At 56.2% G+C, this 14,147-nt stretch overlaps 1 protein-coding gene across 9 annotated transcripts; it reads right to left on the bottom strand.

Moving 5' to 3' along the window:
- Positions 1 to 209: 209 nt before the first annotated feature.
- On the bottom strand, positions 210 to 11,007 carry TOR4A (torsin family 4 member A). 9 transcript variants are annotated; one of them, XM_056352422.1, is made up of 2 exons: positions 10,988 to 11,007; positions 210 to 3,073 (listed from the first exon to the last, which is right to left on the bottom strand). In XM_056352422.1, the coding sequence occupies exon 2, from the start codon at positions 3,036 to 3,038 to the stop codon at positions 1,476 to 1,478; it is 1,563 nt and encodes a 520-aa protein (XP_056208397.1). In that variant the 5' UTR covers positions 3,039 to 3,073; positions 10,988 to 11,007; the 3' UTR covers positions 210 to 1,475. The 9 variants fall into 9 exon arrangements, with proteins under 9 accessions (XP_056208397.1, XP_056208392.1, XP_056208396.1 ...); XM_056352417.1 differs by lacking the exon at positions 10,988 to 11,007 and adding an exon at positions 9,828 to 9,930; XM_056352421.1 differs by lacking the exon at positions 10,988 to 11,007 and adding an exon at positions 9,828 to 9,903 and having other exon boundaries at positions 210 to 3,070.
- Between the last annotated feature and the right edge of the window lie 3,140 nt (positions 11,008 to 14,147).

Below are 14,147 nucleotides of genomic sequence, written 5' to 3'. Positions count from 1 at the left end.
GTGGGTTTTGGATGGGGCTTACCATGAGCATACCTTGAGGAGCTGCACACACACCCCCCGCATCGAGGTGGACTGCAAGAAACACGCAGCAAAGCTGTAGCCTTCGCTCCCGATCCAAGTCACCAAGAAGCACAGGCATGGCAGTGCAGCTACGTCGGCCCAGAAGATAAATTTGGGAGGGAAATCGCATTTCAATCAAATAAAGGAAATGTACTTAGAAGGATTTTATTCAGGATAGTTTGGATTTATTCCTGACAATAGTTCTGGAAGCAGGAGTTTGTGATGGAAGTCTTTGGAGACCAACAATTAGAAAGAGGCAAGTCAAACAGCCAGTGCAAACTTCCATAGGATTACGTATATGATAATTCACAACAAATTGTAGAAGGAGATTTAGGTACAAAACCAAAACCTGAAAAAGCAACGTCATAAATACCTGCCCCGTTTGCCTGCTCAAACAAGGACATGTGCTTTCCCTCAGGTGCTTCCAGGCAGCACGCTCTCCCCAGGGTCTCGGGGGCAAAGAACCTCTTCTTGGCCTCGCAGGACTGGGAACAAGCCCAGGATTCCCACTGCACTCGGCCCAGACAGCCCAAACTGTCTTTTCCAGTGTGTGCTGCTTAATATCTTGTCAGTTGCTATTTTGGGCTTTCTAGATAAGGAGTGTGGTGAACTGTACCCAGAAGCACAAAGCAGAAGAGCTCTCAGGAAGAGCTGCCACCACCAGACCTGAAACAATCCGTCTGTTATTTCTGCACTGGCTGGCACAGCTGAACAGTCTTCAAGACGAGCCCAAACAGACTTGCGGGGCAGAAATGTCACTGGAGGTGCCAAAGGTGAGCTCAGGTATGAGCTCAGAAGAGCAACAGCTCGGGAACAGGTCCAAAAAGCAGTCTGGAGCACGCGGCCACACAGGAGCTGGGGAAAGCAGAGCTCTGACTGCCTGGGTGTTTGGGGGGTCAGGAGCCACAAATTCCCCCAGTTCTCCCAGGCGTACAGCACTGTCTCTGCTCCATGTACCACCAGGCAGGACCAAGCAAAGCAAAGACCTGAAGGCTGTGAGCCTGGAGGAGGAGTGAGACACAGCTACGTGTACTGCAGGGACAGTAACCCAGTCACTATTTCCCCCTCCTGTTTATATCCCACAGCGTCTGTTCTCATCTCACAGCTCCTCAATGACAAGTATCCCAAGTGAGCGTGAGAGGAACAAACAAAACATCTCACAATTAATGGGAGACTGCTTGGGCTTCGTTGCCCCTGCCTTATTCATGCAACATGAGGAACAAGTGAAGCATCTGGAGGAGACCAGAGACCACGTTGCAGAGGAGCCCAGGCTGCCATCCCTCTACCTTGACCCCAGCAGAGTCAGTGCAGGGCTGAGAAAGGACGCTGGGACCACAGCCTGCTGTCACCTACTCCTCCATAAACCCAGAATTTTGCAAATCCTAAGAGCAGGACTCGGTCTCTGCAGTGAATCACTACAGCAGGTTGACTTTGGCCACAACCTGCTTGCAGCCCATGCTGGAATACTCCTTGTCCCCTGTAGTGTAGTAACTGAGCTGACTCGCTAAATTTTCGATGTGCTTCTGGTCAGGATACAGCCCTTCCCTCCTCATTTCCTCTAGGAAGCAGTTTATGACGTGAGTTTTCTCCAGAAGAACAAACGGGATGATGTCTGCAGACTTCCAGAGAGGGTGGGCATCAATCAGTACAGGCTGGATGATGCTGAGCAGTTCTTCAGCTCCCCTTTGCTGATGCAGAAGCTCAGCAGATGCATTCTGGATAACAAACTTAGCTATTTCACCACCTCCTATGTTGCTTATTAAAATGTAGATGGCATTGAGGAACTCATTAGTTTGATTGGGTTCAAAGAATCGGCTGAGAGTATCCAGCAGGACCGGAGACATGAGTTCAACCTCATCCAGAATAAACAATGGTATCTTCTCTTCTATTTCTGCTCTTGTAACCATGTCAGAAATCTTCCGAGACAAATCTATTTCACAAGTAAGAGGAGCCACCCCACTGGGGCAGTGGTGCATAACAAAGTACTGAAGCACAAAGTCATTGTCCATGACAGACCGAAAGTGTTTGGCCAGCAGCCAGCCAACATGACTCTTTCCAACTCCTGTCGGGCCATTTAAAGAGATTACTAGAGGCTTGTTGTGTATGTGGGTAGCCAGATAGTCTTTCAGTAATTCCATAATACTTTCCACAGCAACCTTCTGCCCAAATACTTCCCGGTGCATTGTTTTTTCCAAACCATCTAGGTCATATTTTTGGAGGTTATCATCCAGGTTCTCTATTGCATTGAGAATCTGGAAGAAGATAATGACAATGAGTAAGAGGAGGCAGCGTTTTGCCTTGCTTTTCTCCTCTGTTGGAAGGTATCTTTTTGTTTTATCTGGATACAGGACTATCCTAGATTTTCTGCGGTTCTTTTTCTGCCTGCATTTTTTCATTGCATACTGCTCCACAGATGTGTCAAAGGTAAAGTACCGGGAAGTTTCTAAGCCTGCCTCATTAAAGAAGGACATGGAAGGGCCGTACAGGCTAGTTCGGTTCAAGGAAAGTTGCCTTTGAAGCAGCCTTGTATGGACAAGCTCTGAAGACTTTTCTCGAGAGAGCTCTAAATGCAGGCGGCTTTTCTTTTGCAGCCGGTATCGTCGTCGCAAGCGGATGATTGCCCGCAAGGGAGAAGAAATAGAAGACATTTTCTTTGAAGCAGCAGGGATTTCAGCTTCCAGTACTTCTTCCCCATCGGTTTCATAGCAAGATGCCTCTCCTTTTGCATCACTCTCAGCACAGGGCATTTCCCCTTCTCTGTCACTGTCAGCCCCGGGCATCTCTCCTTCCGCACTGCTCTCAGCACAAGGTGCCTCTTCTTTTGTGTTGGTCTCAGCCCCAGGCATCTCTCCTCCTGCACTGCTCTCCGCACAGGGCACCTCTCCTTCGGTATCGCTCTCCGCACTGGGCACCTCTCCTCCCTCTGCAGCAGAGGACACCTCCCCATCCACCTCAGCAGAGGGCAGCTCTCCATCCATCTCGTCTGGTTCTTACAGCCCATTCACATCATCTTCTTTGGGAAAAGCAAAACAAAGTAAAATCAATTTGTAAGACCAGAAAGTGACCAATAACAGATTAGACAGATATCCCACTTTCTAACAGACAGAACCATTATCTGTAGCAATTGGCAATGGTAAGGTGGCAGTGAGACTTTCAGACCTAAGCTGATTTTCTGGAAGATGCTCTAGATGTGCAAAACTATGGATGAAATTCAGTGTAAATAAATGCAAATTGATGTATATCACAAAACCAATCCTGCCTTCACATATAGAAGGAAATCTCAGAGCTGGCTGAAGCCAGAGCTGGGGAGCCCCCGGCAGACCGACCCATGCTCCGAACTGAGCTTCCCAGTCCTATTTCCTTACATCTGCTGGATTTAAGCAGGACGCAAACCCACCCCTCCGCACCTGCACACGTGCACACACACGTACACACTCCTACAGGAACAGCCACCTGCACAGCTGCTGCGGGGTGTGGGAGCGTGCATGGGAGTAACCTACTATGAAAACGCTCTTGCCACGCAGGTTGTGGTGGCACAGCATCTCCCTGGGGGGATTCTTCCCAGCCGATGGGTATGCCAGGCAGTGCCAGGCACTGCTGGCAGGGGGAGGAGGCGAGGGCAGTGTCCCCAGGCTGCCCCAGGGCAGGAGGCGCTCAAACAGGTTGCAGAGAAGGGGCACAGCTGTGACTAAGCCTGCCAGCAGCACACAGCTGTGGGGAGAGGAGCGGGGCTGCCCCACAGCACCCCGACCCTCCTACCCCCACAGTCCTTCCCTGCCCCGTGTGCCCATGCACTCACACCCCAGACACGTGGCAGATGCTGTGCCGTTCCCACACAAGACCCCGGAGCCACGCAGGAGAGCGCAGGGACGTGAGCATCCCTGGGAATAACCTTCTGGATGGAGAACGCATGGGCAAACCTCAGTCAGTGAACTAGGAAGAAGAGGAGAGGCCATGTTCCAGCAGTGGGATGCGATGACAAGAGGTACGGATTCAGGGGGCAAGCCGCCACAAGAACACAGACCTCCAGCCCTGGATGCAGCCACACGGCGCAGGACCCCGTGCACGACCACCTCCACTTGCCACAGTGCCAGGGACGGATCCATCCCTGCCTGACACGAAGGCAGTGGTGGCAGAAGCTGTGTCATGGTGGGAGGGCATTTCCCCACCGCCTCTGGACTGCGGCAGCGCTGACGCAAGGGACAGTTTGCTGCCGTGACATCGCCAGCCCCGAGAGCAGGAAGGCAGCATGGGCAGAGCAAGGCAAGCCGCCTTCACCAGCTGCCCAGGAAAATCAAGCATAGGTCTGGCTTAAAGCACCACATCCCTAGTGAGGAGGAGGAGGAGGTTCCCGAAAGGTTTGTTATTAACTCGCTTCGGCTCAGCAGGAAGTCACCAACCTGCAAAATGTCACGCTCCAGCGAAGGTTTTACTTCCCCTGCCATGAGGCTGACGCAGGCGGCCGCCCGCCGGCACATAGCGAGCAAAAGGGCGGCCGGGGATGCTGTGTGGGGAGTCACAGGGAAACGCTCCCAGGCGTCTCCTCGCTTCACCCTGCTCCTTCCCCGGCCCCTCCGAAGTGCCGGGACATGCCAAGCAAAGCCTTCACCCCCGCCTCGGGGACAAGCTGACTGCTACTCCATGTGCTGGCAGCCGGCTCCTTGTGGGAAGGAGCTGGGGCCAGCCCAGTGCTAATTGCTGGACGAGCTACTGCTGTGCAGCAATTAGCCCCGAGTACTAATTGCTGACCATTTGCAGGCTTTGGCCGTGCCCAGAGCAAAACCAGTTGGATGAGATTCCTGCAAACAGGCACAGAGACAGCGTTTGGCAGGAGGCCTAGGGGCCCACTGCTACCAGGGATGCCAGGGAGCCCCAGGTTGTCCCCACACCACCCTGGGGTCACACCTTTGCTTCTCTTCATCTTGCACGCTTTGCACTGCTCACACAGTGCCAGAAGGTCCCCAAAAGGCTGGCTGTTCCCGGAGCTGCTGGGAAGCAGCCTGTGCAGCGCAGACTGGCACAGACACAGTCCCCAGGGAGCGGGGACATGGCAGAGCTCAGCCTGGGGCCAGGACAGCCCTCCTGGCTGTAACACACATCAGTGCAAACGCAAGGTGAAGCTCTCTCAGCCCCAAACCCAAGCAGGTATAGAGGGGGCTGATTGAATGCCGGGGGGAAGCTGTGGGAGTTCATGGGAAAAGGCTTAAGGATCAGAAGGACACGGGCAGGGAAATACTAGACATCCCAAACGCTCCCCTGGGGATGCTGCCGGCACACAGCAGGCTGCCATCCCACCCTGCCCCTAGCCCTGGCTGAAGCATGAAGTGGCTCAGCTCCTTGCACCCAGAGCCAGCTCTCTGACCACTGCTGTGTTCGTGCGGGGAAGCTGGTGGAAAACAGCAAGGACTGAGCGCTATTAGCTGGGAGATGCTTAAGACCTTCTTTCCCAAAAGCTGAGAGCCCAAACAGCACATCCATCCCACCAGCATGGGATGCCCAGCCCTCCAGATGAGCCGAGTGAGGCAGGGTGTAGGGACCAAATCCCATCCTCAGCAAGAAATCTGTCCAGTCACGCATATAACAATCCCATTAATACCATGACTCAGTTCCTAATACCTGCTGGTATTTACATAGGACTCAAATTTTGTGAGAGCAGCCCCCGCTTGCTCAACACCAGACTGGGGCCAGGGCAGGCAGCTGTGCTAGCCCAGCAGCGCTGCCAGCCTGCAGAGATGGGCATTCAGCAGCTTAATTAGATGTTTGGCAAAAACGATAGGAAAAAGAACCCGGCCATGCAGCCTGCAGCATCACAAGTGCTTGTGCAAACACCGTTAGTTGCTGCTCTGCGCCCGCTCCGGCCGCACGGCAGGAAGGCTTGCTTTTAGCTCTGCTGAGAAACCTCCAGCCTTCCTCCTTCAGCTCTTCCCCAACATTTGCCTTTGTGCATGACCCTGCTCCTGCCAAAACAAGGTTTCCACAACAGACCAGCCTGTGCAGCAGTCAGAGGCAGCTGGGAGGGAACTGGGACAGGACTGGGGAGGGGCAGCCCCCGGGCAGATGATGTTCATGGGTAGACAGTGCCCAGTTTGCAGGAGACATGGGCTGACAGCAGCCAGAGAAACGTGTCCCCAGTTAAAGTGCCGGCTGCTGAATCCCAAGGATGGCGTCGGAGAGGAGGGAGCTGCCCCCCAGACTCAGGCTCTTTGGGTTAGCAAAGGTGCTGGGAAAAGGGAATAGCTGGAAAATTCCAAAAGCTGATCCCCCATCCCAGCTGAAATCCAACCCCATCTGACCAAAACTGAACATTTACAGGGGGCATGTGGAGCAAAACAGCCCCTGGCAGCAGGGGCTGTGGATTGAAGGGTTTCCGTGGCTGGGAGCAAAAATCCTGGCTGCTGGCAGAGTCCAGCACGGCCCCGGTGCAGGGCACAGCCCTGGCACTCCGCATTGCAGCTCCCCACAAACACTGCTCAGAAACAAGCTGAGACACATGGTTTGCTTCACGGCTTGAGCTCGGGGTCTACAGGCACTCACCCTCCCCAAAAACCCAGCACAAAGGTGACAGCCAAGCAATGCAAAAGCCACCCGTGTTGCCCCGAGAGCCTGCTCGCCACCAAGCCCTGCCAGCCTCCCTCCCAGCTCAAACATTTTACCAAGCTCCAAAGACCGAGACCAATTGGGAAGGGCAGCAAGCGCAGGGAAAGAGCCTGGAGCATCCAAAACCGGCAGGAACAGGAGGGTCCCCACAAAACTGGGGTGTTTTTTGGTGGGAAGGGTCCATTGGGACCAGCAGGAGGTGGTGGTGGGGATGGAGCTTGAAGTGGCCGAAGCCGAGGGGTGCCCTGGTGACCCTCCACGGGGTGGGGGACAGGATGGGGGAGCCGAACCAAGCGCAGTTACCCACAGCGTCTTCCTTGAGGCCGACTGCCGGCGTTCCTCTTCGGCTGCCGAGCCCAGCCCCCGGCCTTGGACAGGCCAGCTGCTCCTCTGGCCCCCCTTATCCGTATAAAAACCCAACCGCAGAGAGGAAATGGTGAGGAGGAGTGGCTGGCAGCGGCACTTCCTTCTCCCCGTCTTCTCTCCCCTCTCTTGCTCAAAGCCCTCCTCGGTGGCTGCCGTCACGGTGGCATCGTGCAAAGAAACACGAATCCCAGGTGTCCGCAGCAGGATGGGGATGGGGCAGCGGGATGAGCTCATCACCCGCGCAGCCTCGAAAGCCCAAAGTTCAGGCAAAACATCCCCACCCTCTGTGGTGTAATTAGCTGGGAGCCCGTCACCAACAAAGGTCGAAGCGGTGATGCTTTGGGAGGTTATCGGGGCTGTCCCAGAGCTGGTGCAGCTTGGGGATGAGGGACCTTGTCAGCAGGGAAAACAGGGAGGGCAGAAAATTAAGTGAATCTGGGGAAAAAATGGTGAGTCCATAAATAAACAGTGAGTCTGGAAAAAAACAGCAAGTCCAGAGGAGTTATTTGTCTGTCCCTGGGCAAGCTCCTGCACCACAGCAGCTCCTCTGCCCCAGCCACCCCAACCCTGCGGTGGCTTTTGGCCCCTTGGCAGCCCCCAGCCCCACGGCAGCGGGACATGGGGGTGGCCGGGCCAGGCCGCACAGCTGCTGCAGGACTGACCTCTGCCAGGGACGGCGCGGGCACCCCGAGCCCTCGCTGCACAAAAACTCCCCGGGGAAAAACCACTTACTTCTTCCACCAGCTGCATTGTGAGGAGGAGGAAGCAGCGGAGTTTTTTCTGTACCTGGCAGTGCAAGGGCTCATCACAGCAGCTCCGCCTCGCCTCCACCTGCAGCTCAGCTTTCCTTTAGCCCTAATGAACCTGCCCCGACACCTCCCACCTGCACTTGCACAATCCGGCCAAAGCTTTTCTCCCAAAAAGCAAGCCCATTTGGCAAAGCCAGAGCAGCAATGCCACCTCTTGCCAGTCTTTCAAGCTCCTATTGTTGGATAAACCCCCAGCTGGAACCCGCTCCCTGTGAGAACAGCTGCCCAGGGCTAAAAATAAAGAAAAAAACCCACCAATTTGGGGTGTTTTGGATCATCGCAGTGCAGATCCCACCCTGGCTGTGATACATATCAAGGTCCCAGCATCTCCGTGGGAAGGGGATGCTCCGAGCAGGATCCCTGCAGCCCAGACATGCAAAGTCTCCCTGACCCTGTGCTGGGTGGCCGGACGTGCCTCCACTGTGGCAAGGGAAGATTTGCCTAACAAATCCTTGCAAATGTGGGGATTTGTGTCACGAAGGCAGAGGAGCTCAGCTGCAGGACAGCCACTGGCATGGAAAAGCTGGGAGCTGCTCTCTGGGTTGGGAAGCCCGGCAGGGCTGACCCCAAGCTGGAGGTCCCCTCCGGAGGAGCTTGGGCAGGGATTTCAGGAGTAGCCATGAAAATAAATGTTTTTCTGGCTAATTCAGATTTTTGTGAAGGAAGATATTCCCACAAGCAGCATGGTTGAAAACCATTTAAGAAAAAGAAAAGCAATGCCCCCCCAAGCAATCAGAGGAGCAAGAAGCTCCCAGCCACCACCCAAGGGCCGTGAGCAAACCCTAACAGCCCAGAAAAAAATTTATTGCTGAAACTGGGAAGGAGCGTGAGCCATCCCCAGCGCCCCTTGGGCAGCTGGGGGGGGGGCATGGGGGGCAAGCAGCCTCGGAAATGCAGCAGGAAGGCAAGGGAGAGTGGAAGCAGGGCTCGAAGCAATGCTTCCAGGGATGCTTACCCTGCCTGGGAAATGGCATTGCTAAACCCCTCCCCAGCTGTGGGGACAGAGAGCTGGCGGGGGCCATGGCCAGAGCAGACGGTGACAAGCTCTTGGTTACAGTGGGGACGTGGGAGCAACCTGTGTGGGACCCTGGTGGTGCTGGGGGAGCTCGATGGCACGTGGGGACCTCAGCGGGGCAGCGTGGCCACCACCAGCCTGTGCCGGGGGCCACACACAGCCATGGGGTGCCCGTGCAGGTGACAGGTGATGGATGCAGGGTGCTGCAGGGCTGGCGCTGGCAGCTGGGGATGCTGTCCTGGTGCCAACGCTAACCAGCCTCCCAAATCCTTGGCTCAGTCTGGGGTGGCTGCCAAGAAAGCCAGGGGGGCACCTGGGGGGAGCGGGAGGACGGGGCAGGGGCATCACTGGCACCAAGAGGTGTCCCATGTGGGGACATCCCTCCAGTGTGACCCATCGGGCAGGCAGGGAGAAGGGGGACAGGACTGTAGAAACTGGCTGCTGCTGGTGTTCCTGGCCAAAATACCTCCTCGTGCTGCTGCTGCCCCTGCCGCGGCCCTGGTGTGGGGGCCGCATCCCCCCCAGGGGGCTTTGGGGACCTCTGGCACCCCAAAGTAGAGGGAACAAGCTGCCGTGCCATGGGGAGGGGACATCCTGGGGGGGCAGGCACATGTTGGCATGGTGACAATGCAACGGGGGGCGTCTGTATGTGGGGGACAACATAGTGGGGTGGGTGCTGTGTGGGGAGCAATGCAATGGGGGAGCAGTGCCTGGGGGGACCCCCACATGCAATGGAGTGGGCTGTGTACATGGGGGGGCTGTGCAATGGCGGGGACATGCACAGGCAGGGTGGCAGTGGCAGGGGGGTGCAGGGGGACAATGCAGCTATGGGGGAGGGGCACCCCTGTGCACTGGGGCCATGCACCCGGGGGGCTGTATGCATGCAATGGGGCAGCGCGATGGGGTAGGTCTGTACAGTGCAGCGGTGGGGGGGGGGGTTGGGGCCCTCTCTCCTGCCAACCCCAGTCCCCTCCACTCACCTTGGGGCCACAAGCCCTGTCCCGTGTCCCTGCCGGTGCCGGAGCCCCGCGCCGGGCCCCAGGCAGGGAGGAAATGGTGGCTGGGGATCGGGCCGAGCGGCTGCGGGGCCACGGCCCTTCATGCAGCCACGAACGCAAATCCTGCGCAAACACAGCCTCTCCCACAGCTCTGCCCCACCACGGCGCACCTCGGGGGGAAAAGGGGCAAGAAAGCCCCGGGGACAGGGGAACGGCCACCTCCGAGCCAAGATTGTGGTACCAGTTACCAACCTGTACCCACTGGTTTGGGTACCCACGGGTGACGGGCACCCCCCGATACTGGTACCCACCAGAAAGCGTCGCCGGAGGTTGGGGCGCCTGCATGGTCCCTTGCTGCTGGGCACCAACTTAGAGACAATGTTAGGGTTTTCCTGCATATTTTTTTTGGCACATCGCCTGTGTAGCCAAAATACCTCCAGGGCTGATGAGCAGCAGCTGCATCCCTGACACGTGCACCCCAAGCCCCTCTGCTCCCCTGGGAAGTCAGAACAAGGTGAACGAACCCCCGCAGGGCCAGCAGGTCCCTTTGCAGGGAAGCTATGGGTGCCCACATCCCAGAACAGATCCAGGGTGAGCACCAGCAGCTCCAGGACGGAGGGTCCCACACCCACAGTGCTGGCCTTGCCTGGAGAAACTTTGCAAAAAAGGAGGAAATCCATCAAAAAAAGCAGCTAAAGGCCGCCAAAAAGGTCTCGGGCTTGGAACTGCCAGGAAAACGGATGTAGAGATCAGAAATACACCCCATGGATGCAAAGCTTGGAGCAGGCAGGGAGCAGGCAGGTGGCCCTGAAACCAAGTGAGAGAAGGGGAAATGGCACCAGGGTGAGGACACAGAAACCCCTGAGCAGCCCCACAGACCCCAAACTCAGAGCCAGCCCTCCCTGCAGCCCCCCAAAAAGAATAAAAGTTAAAATAAAATAATCTGATCCATGGTAGGCAGCAGCTTCCTTGCATGGGGCTTCCCAAGCAGCTGGCAGGCAGCATCCCCTGGGAGCACCACGTGCAGGATCCAGCCCCGCAGCATCATTTCCAGAGCCACATGTCCTTCTTCTGAGCATTGAGCCGCCACACTAGCGATGGCCTGGGCTGTTGGATGTTTTTTTTCCTTTTATATCACCCACCTTGCGTTGATCTGCCCTGAATCCTCTACCGCTGCTCCAGCCCCTCACTTCCACGGGGCTTCTCCACACCGCCAGCCCTCCTGCATCCTAAACCTGGCGGCGTATCAGCAAGAAGCAAGGTCCCTCAGCGTCAAACCGGCAGCAGATCAGCAATTCCCCGGGCAGGATGCCGTCCCAGAGCCGTGGAGCCAGACCCTGCGCTCTTCCCAATCTCACCCCTCGCAAAGAATTCCAGCCTTCATAAGCAGCCCTGCTTTAACACATCCTAAATAACCCAAACAGTTTATCTGTGGGCCGGGGAATGTCCCCTGTAGGGACGCCGCATCCTGCTTAGGTTATCATGGCCCTTCTAAACAGTTTATAAATAGACCACGGCAAATGAGGGCGACTGCTCTTTTTGAAGGAAAGTGTGGAATTTTATCTAATTTATTTTTTTTAAAGCCACTCAAGGGGCGCTGGTCCAGATGACAGCGTCTAACCCCCAATTTAAATCCGCTGCTGCTTCCTCCTCCAGCTGAGCTCCATCCCCACCTCAGTAAAACCATTAAAAAAGGGGAAAATACAACGAAAGATGGGCTTGGCAGCTTCGCCCCCTCATGTGCTGGCCTCGGTGAAGGCTGCGGTCAAGCCGTGAGGCGCCGGCTGGGCTCAGTGCCAGGGCGGCAATGGGAAGGGTGCTGGGTGGGCAAGCGGAGAGGGCAGGGACCTGTGGCACACACGGCTGCACCTCGGAGGCTTCGTGTTCACACTGCTTCTTCCCTTGGGAAAAAAGTAGAAAATATGGGGAGAAAAATGGAAAACTTGGGAAGTAATTTGGTGAAGATGGAGAGCAGCGAGTGCCCGCAGCCACTCCTCTGCGGCGGGTGGGACAGCCACCTACGCGGCGTCCCGCAGTCAGCGTCCCCCCGGTGCCATAAATGTTGACTCATTTCACAAGCGGCAATCAGGGAGAATCATTGTGACACGCTCCCCCATAAAGGGGTGTCCACAGGAAGGATTTATGCCATGCAACAAGGGCGTTGGTAAAACACCCCAGAGGAACTGAAGCCATTTCCAAGCATCTAAGGAGTAAAGAAATGGGGTTTTCCGTGCATTTGAGCGATAGTTTTTTTTTTCTTTCCTCTAAAAGTGGAAGCGATTTGCAAAAGTGAGGGACCTGGGGCAGGGCTTTGCCCTGGGCAGGGCTTTGCCCCAGCCAGCACATGTAGCTCTAGCTGGAAGCGATGCAGCTGCATGGCAAATGGCACAGGGAAGAGCACAAAGCCCTTACTTCTCCCCAGCTTCCTCTGTTCAGGCTGAAAAATTGCCTTTCCAGCTTGTTTCAATTAATTTTAAGGCTTTTACATTCCACAAAAGCTAAAGTGTTCATTAAACCAAATTTTTTCCTATTCTAATACTTTGAAAAGACCATGCTCAGCTGGTGGCTCCAGCTCAGCCACGCCAGGACCTTCCGTGGGGAGGGAAACAACTCCGGGTCCCCTCCGCAGCAGAGACACTCGCCCTCCCGCTCAGAATGGCCAAACTCATCACATCCCACAGGGGCAGCATCAAGGCAGCTGGGAAAAGTCAGGGCAGGAAAGGTGCTCATCCCATCCCTTCCCCACCCTGACCCCCCCAGCACCGGCAGAGCTTTGGGCACGGTGGGGAGGGCTGGATGTGCCCCACATCTCATCACGGGGAGGCTGGGAGCGCTGCCGGGGATGGGGTATGGCTAGGGCACACTCACTGCGCCGCAGCAGCCTGCCTTGCGGGGTGAGGAATATATCCACCTGTGCTCATAGATAAAGAAATATTTTTGCATCTACAAGCACAGCAGAACTGGCCAGGGCCCTGGCGTCACTCACAGCCACCATCCCTGCCCCAGCAGCCGGCCCTGCCTGCACCAGTGGCCAGGGACAGCCCTGGCTGCCAGCAGCCCCGCTGCAATGCTGGTGGTTCCTTTGATCTCAAAAGATCAAAAAGAGCCATTTGCCCACGCCGTCGCAGCCGCAGCGTGCCCAGACATTCAATGGACAGCCACGAAGCGTGGAGTGGGACGTGCCATGGCACACCCCGCGCAGCTCCAGCTCCTGTGGCTGGCAGACACTGACCCTGCGGCTGCCTGCCTTTCCAGATACTTCCACATGCTCAAACAGTTTTCTTTCCTGAAAGAGTAAAACAAAACAAGAGAAGCTGCCAAACGCAGCCCTGGGGCTCTGCACCTGCAGCACATACAGAGAAGAGGATTCCTCAAGGGATATCTGCACAGGCTGCCCATGTCTTCCTCCATCTCGCCTTCCCATGGCAAGAAGTTTTGGATGGAGCCCAGACACTTCTGGGCTGCTTTGATTTATTTAGTGGCAGGTGAGCGTCAACAAGGCTGTATGTTAAATAGGAGTTGCTTTCCGTGTTCCACGGGCCTCTCGTGCACCTGGACGCACAGCAGTGCAGCCGGGGTTACAGGCTGCTCCGGAGGTTCAAGCGTGGCCCTTTGGGACCTCAGTTCCAGCAGCTGCAGTGCCCGCGGGCTGGCACACAGGAGCCAGCAGAGGAGGGGGAAGGCTCCTGGAGCCGTGGACACTCATTCTTTGCTCCACAGAAAGCAAGTGGTTATTAAAAGCCAGATTTCCCCAGCACATTCCTCCCAAGGAGCAAAACCCACCTGGGAAGCAGGACCACGGAAGCCTGAACGGTAGCAAACGGAGACAGGATTGCCATCCCCAAACCCACTGCCTGATCCCCAGGCTGGGGCGCGATGCTTAACCAGCGGAGCTCAGGCGCTATCCCACCCGACCCCCTCCTTCATCTCAGTGGTGCCGGGGCCTCTGGAGCTCACCAAGACAACGCACCCTTGAGGGCAGCCGCTGTGGCTCCCTGCCACAGTGAAGCAATCCCACCGCTGCCAGAACCCACTTACTTCTCCGCTGGGACTGAACAGCTTGCCCTGAAGAACTGCTACGCCTCCTCCATCCAAAGCGTTCTTCATCCCACAAAACGATCGTGCCCCACAGTTTAGGAGTCCCAAGCAAGGGTGAGCGGATCCTGCATCTTCCTCCCATGTCAGCCACAGGAGATGGCACAAACACTTGCTTTTGTGCAGGGTCTCGCTCATCACAGCCAGCTGCAGGATGCTGCTTTAGCCGCACACAGAGACCCAGACAGCAAGTGGAGCCAACAGCCC

Source organism: Falco biarmicus, chromosome 9 (assembly GCF_023638135.1).
Source record: "Falco biarmicus isolate bFalBia1 chromosome 9, bFalBia1.pri, whole genome shotgun sequence".
In the NCBI taxonomy this organism is placed as follows: Eukaryota; Metazoa; Chordata; class Aves; order Falconiformes; family Falconidae; genus Falco; species Falco biarmicus.
This window is presented reverse-complemented; position numbering and strand designations above follow the sequence as displayed.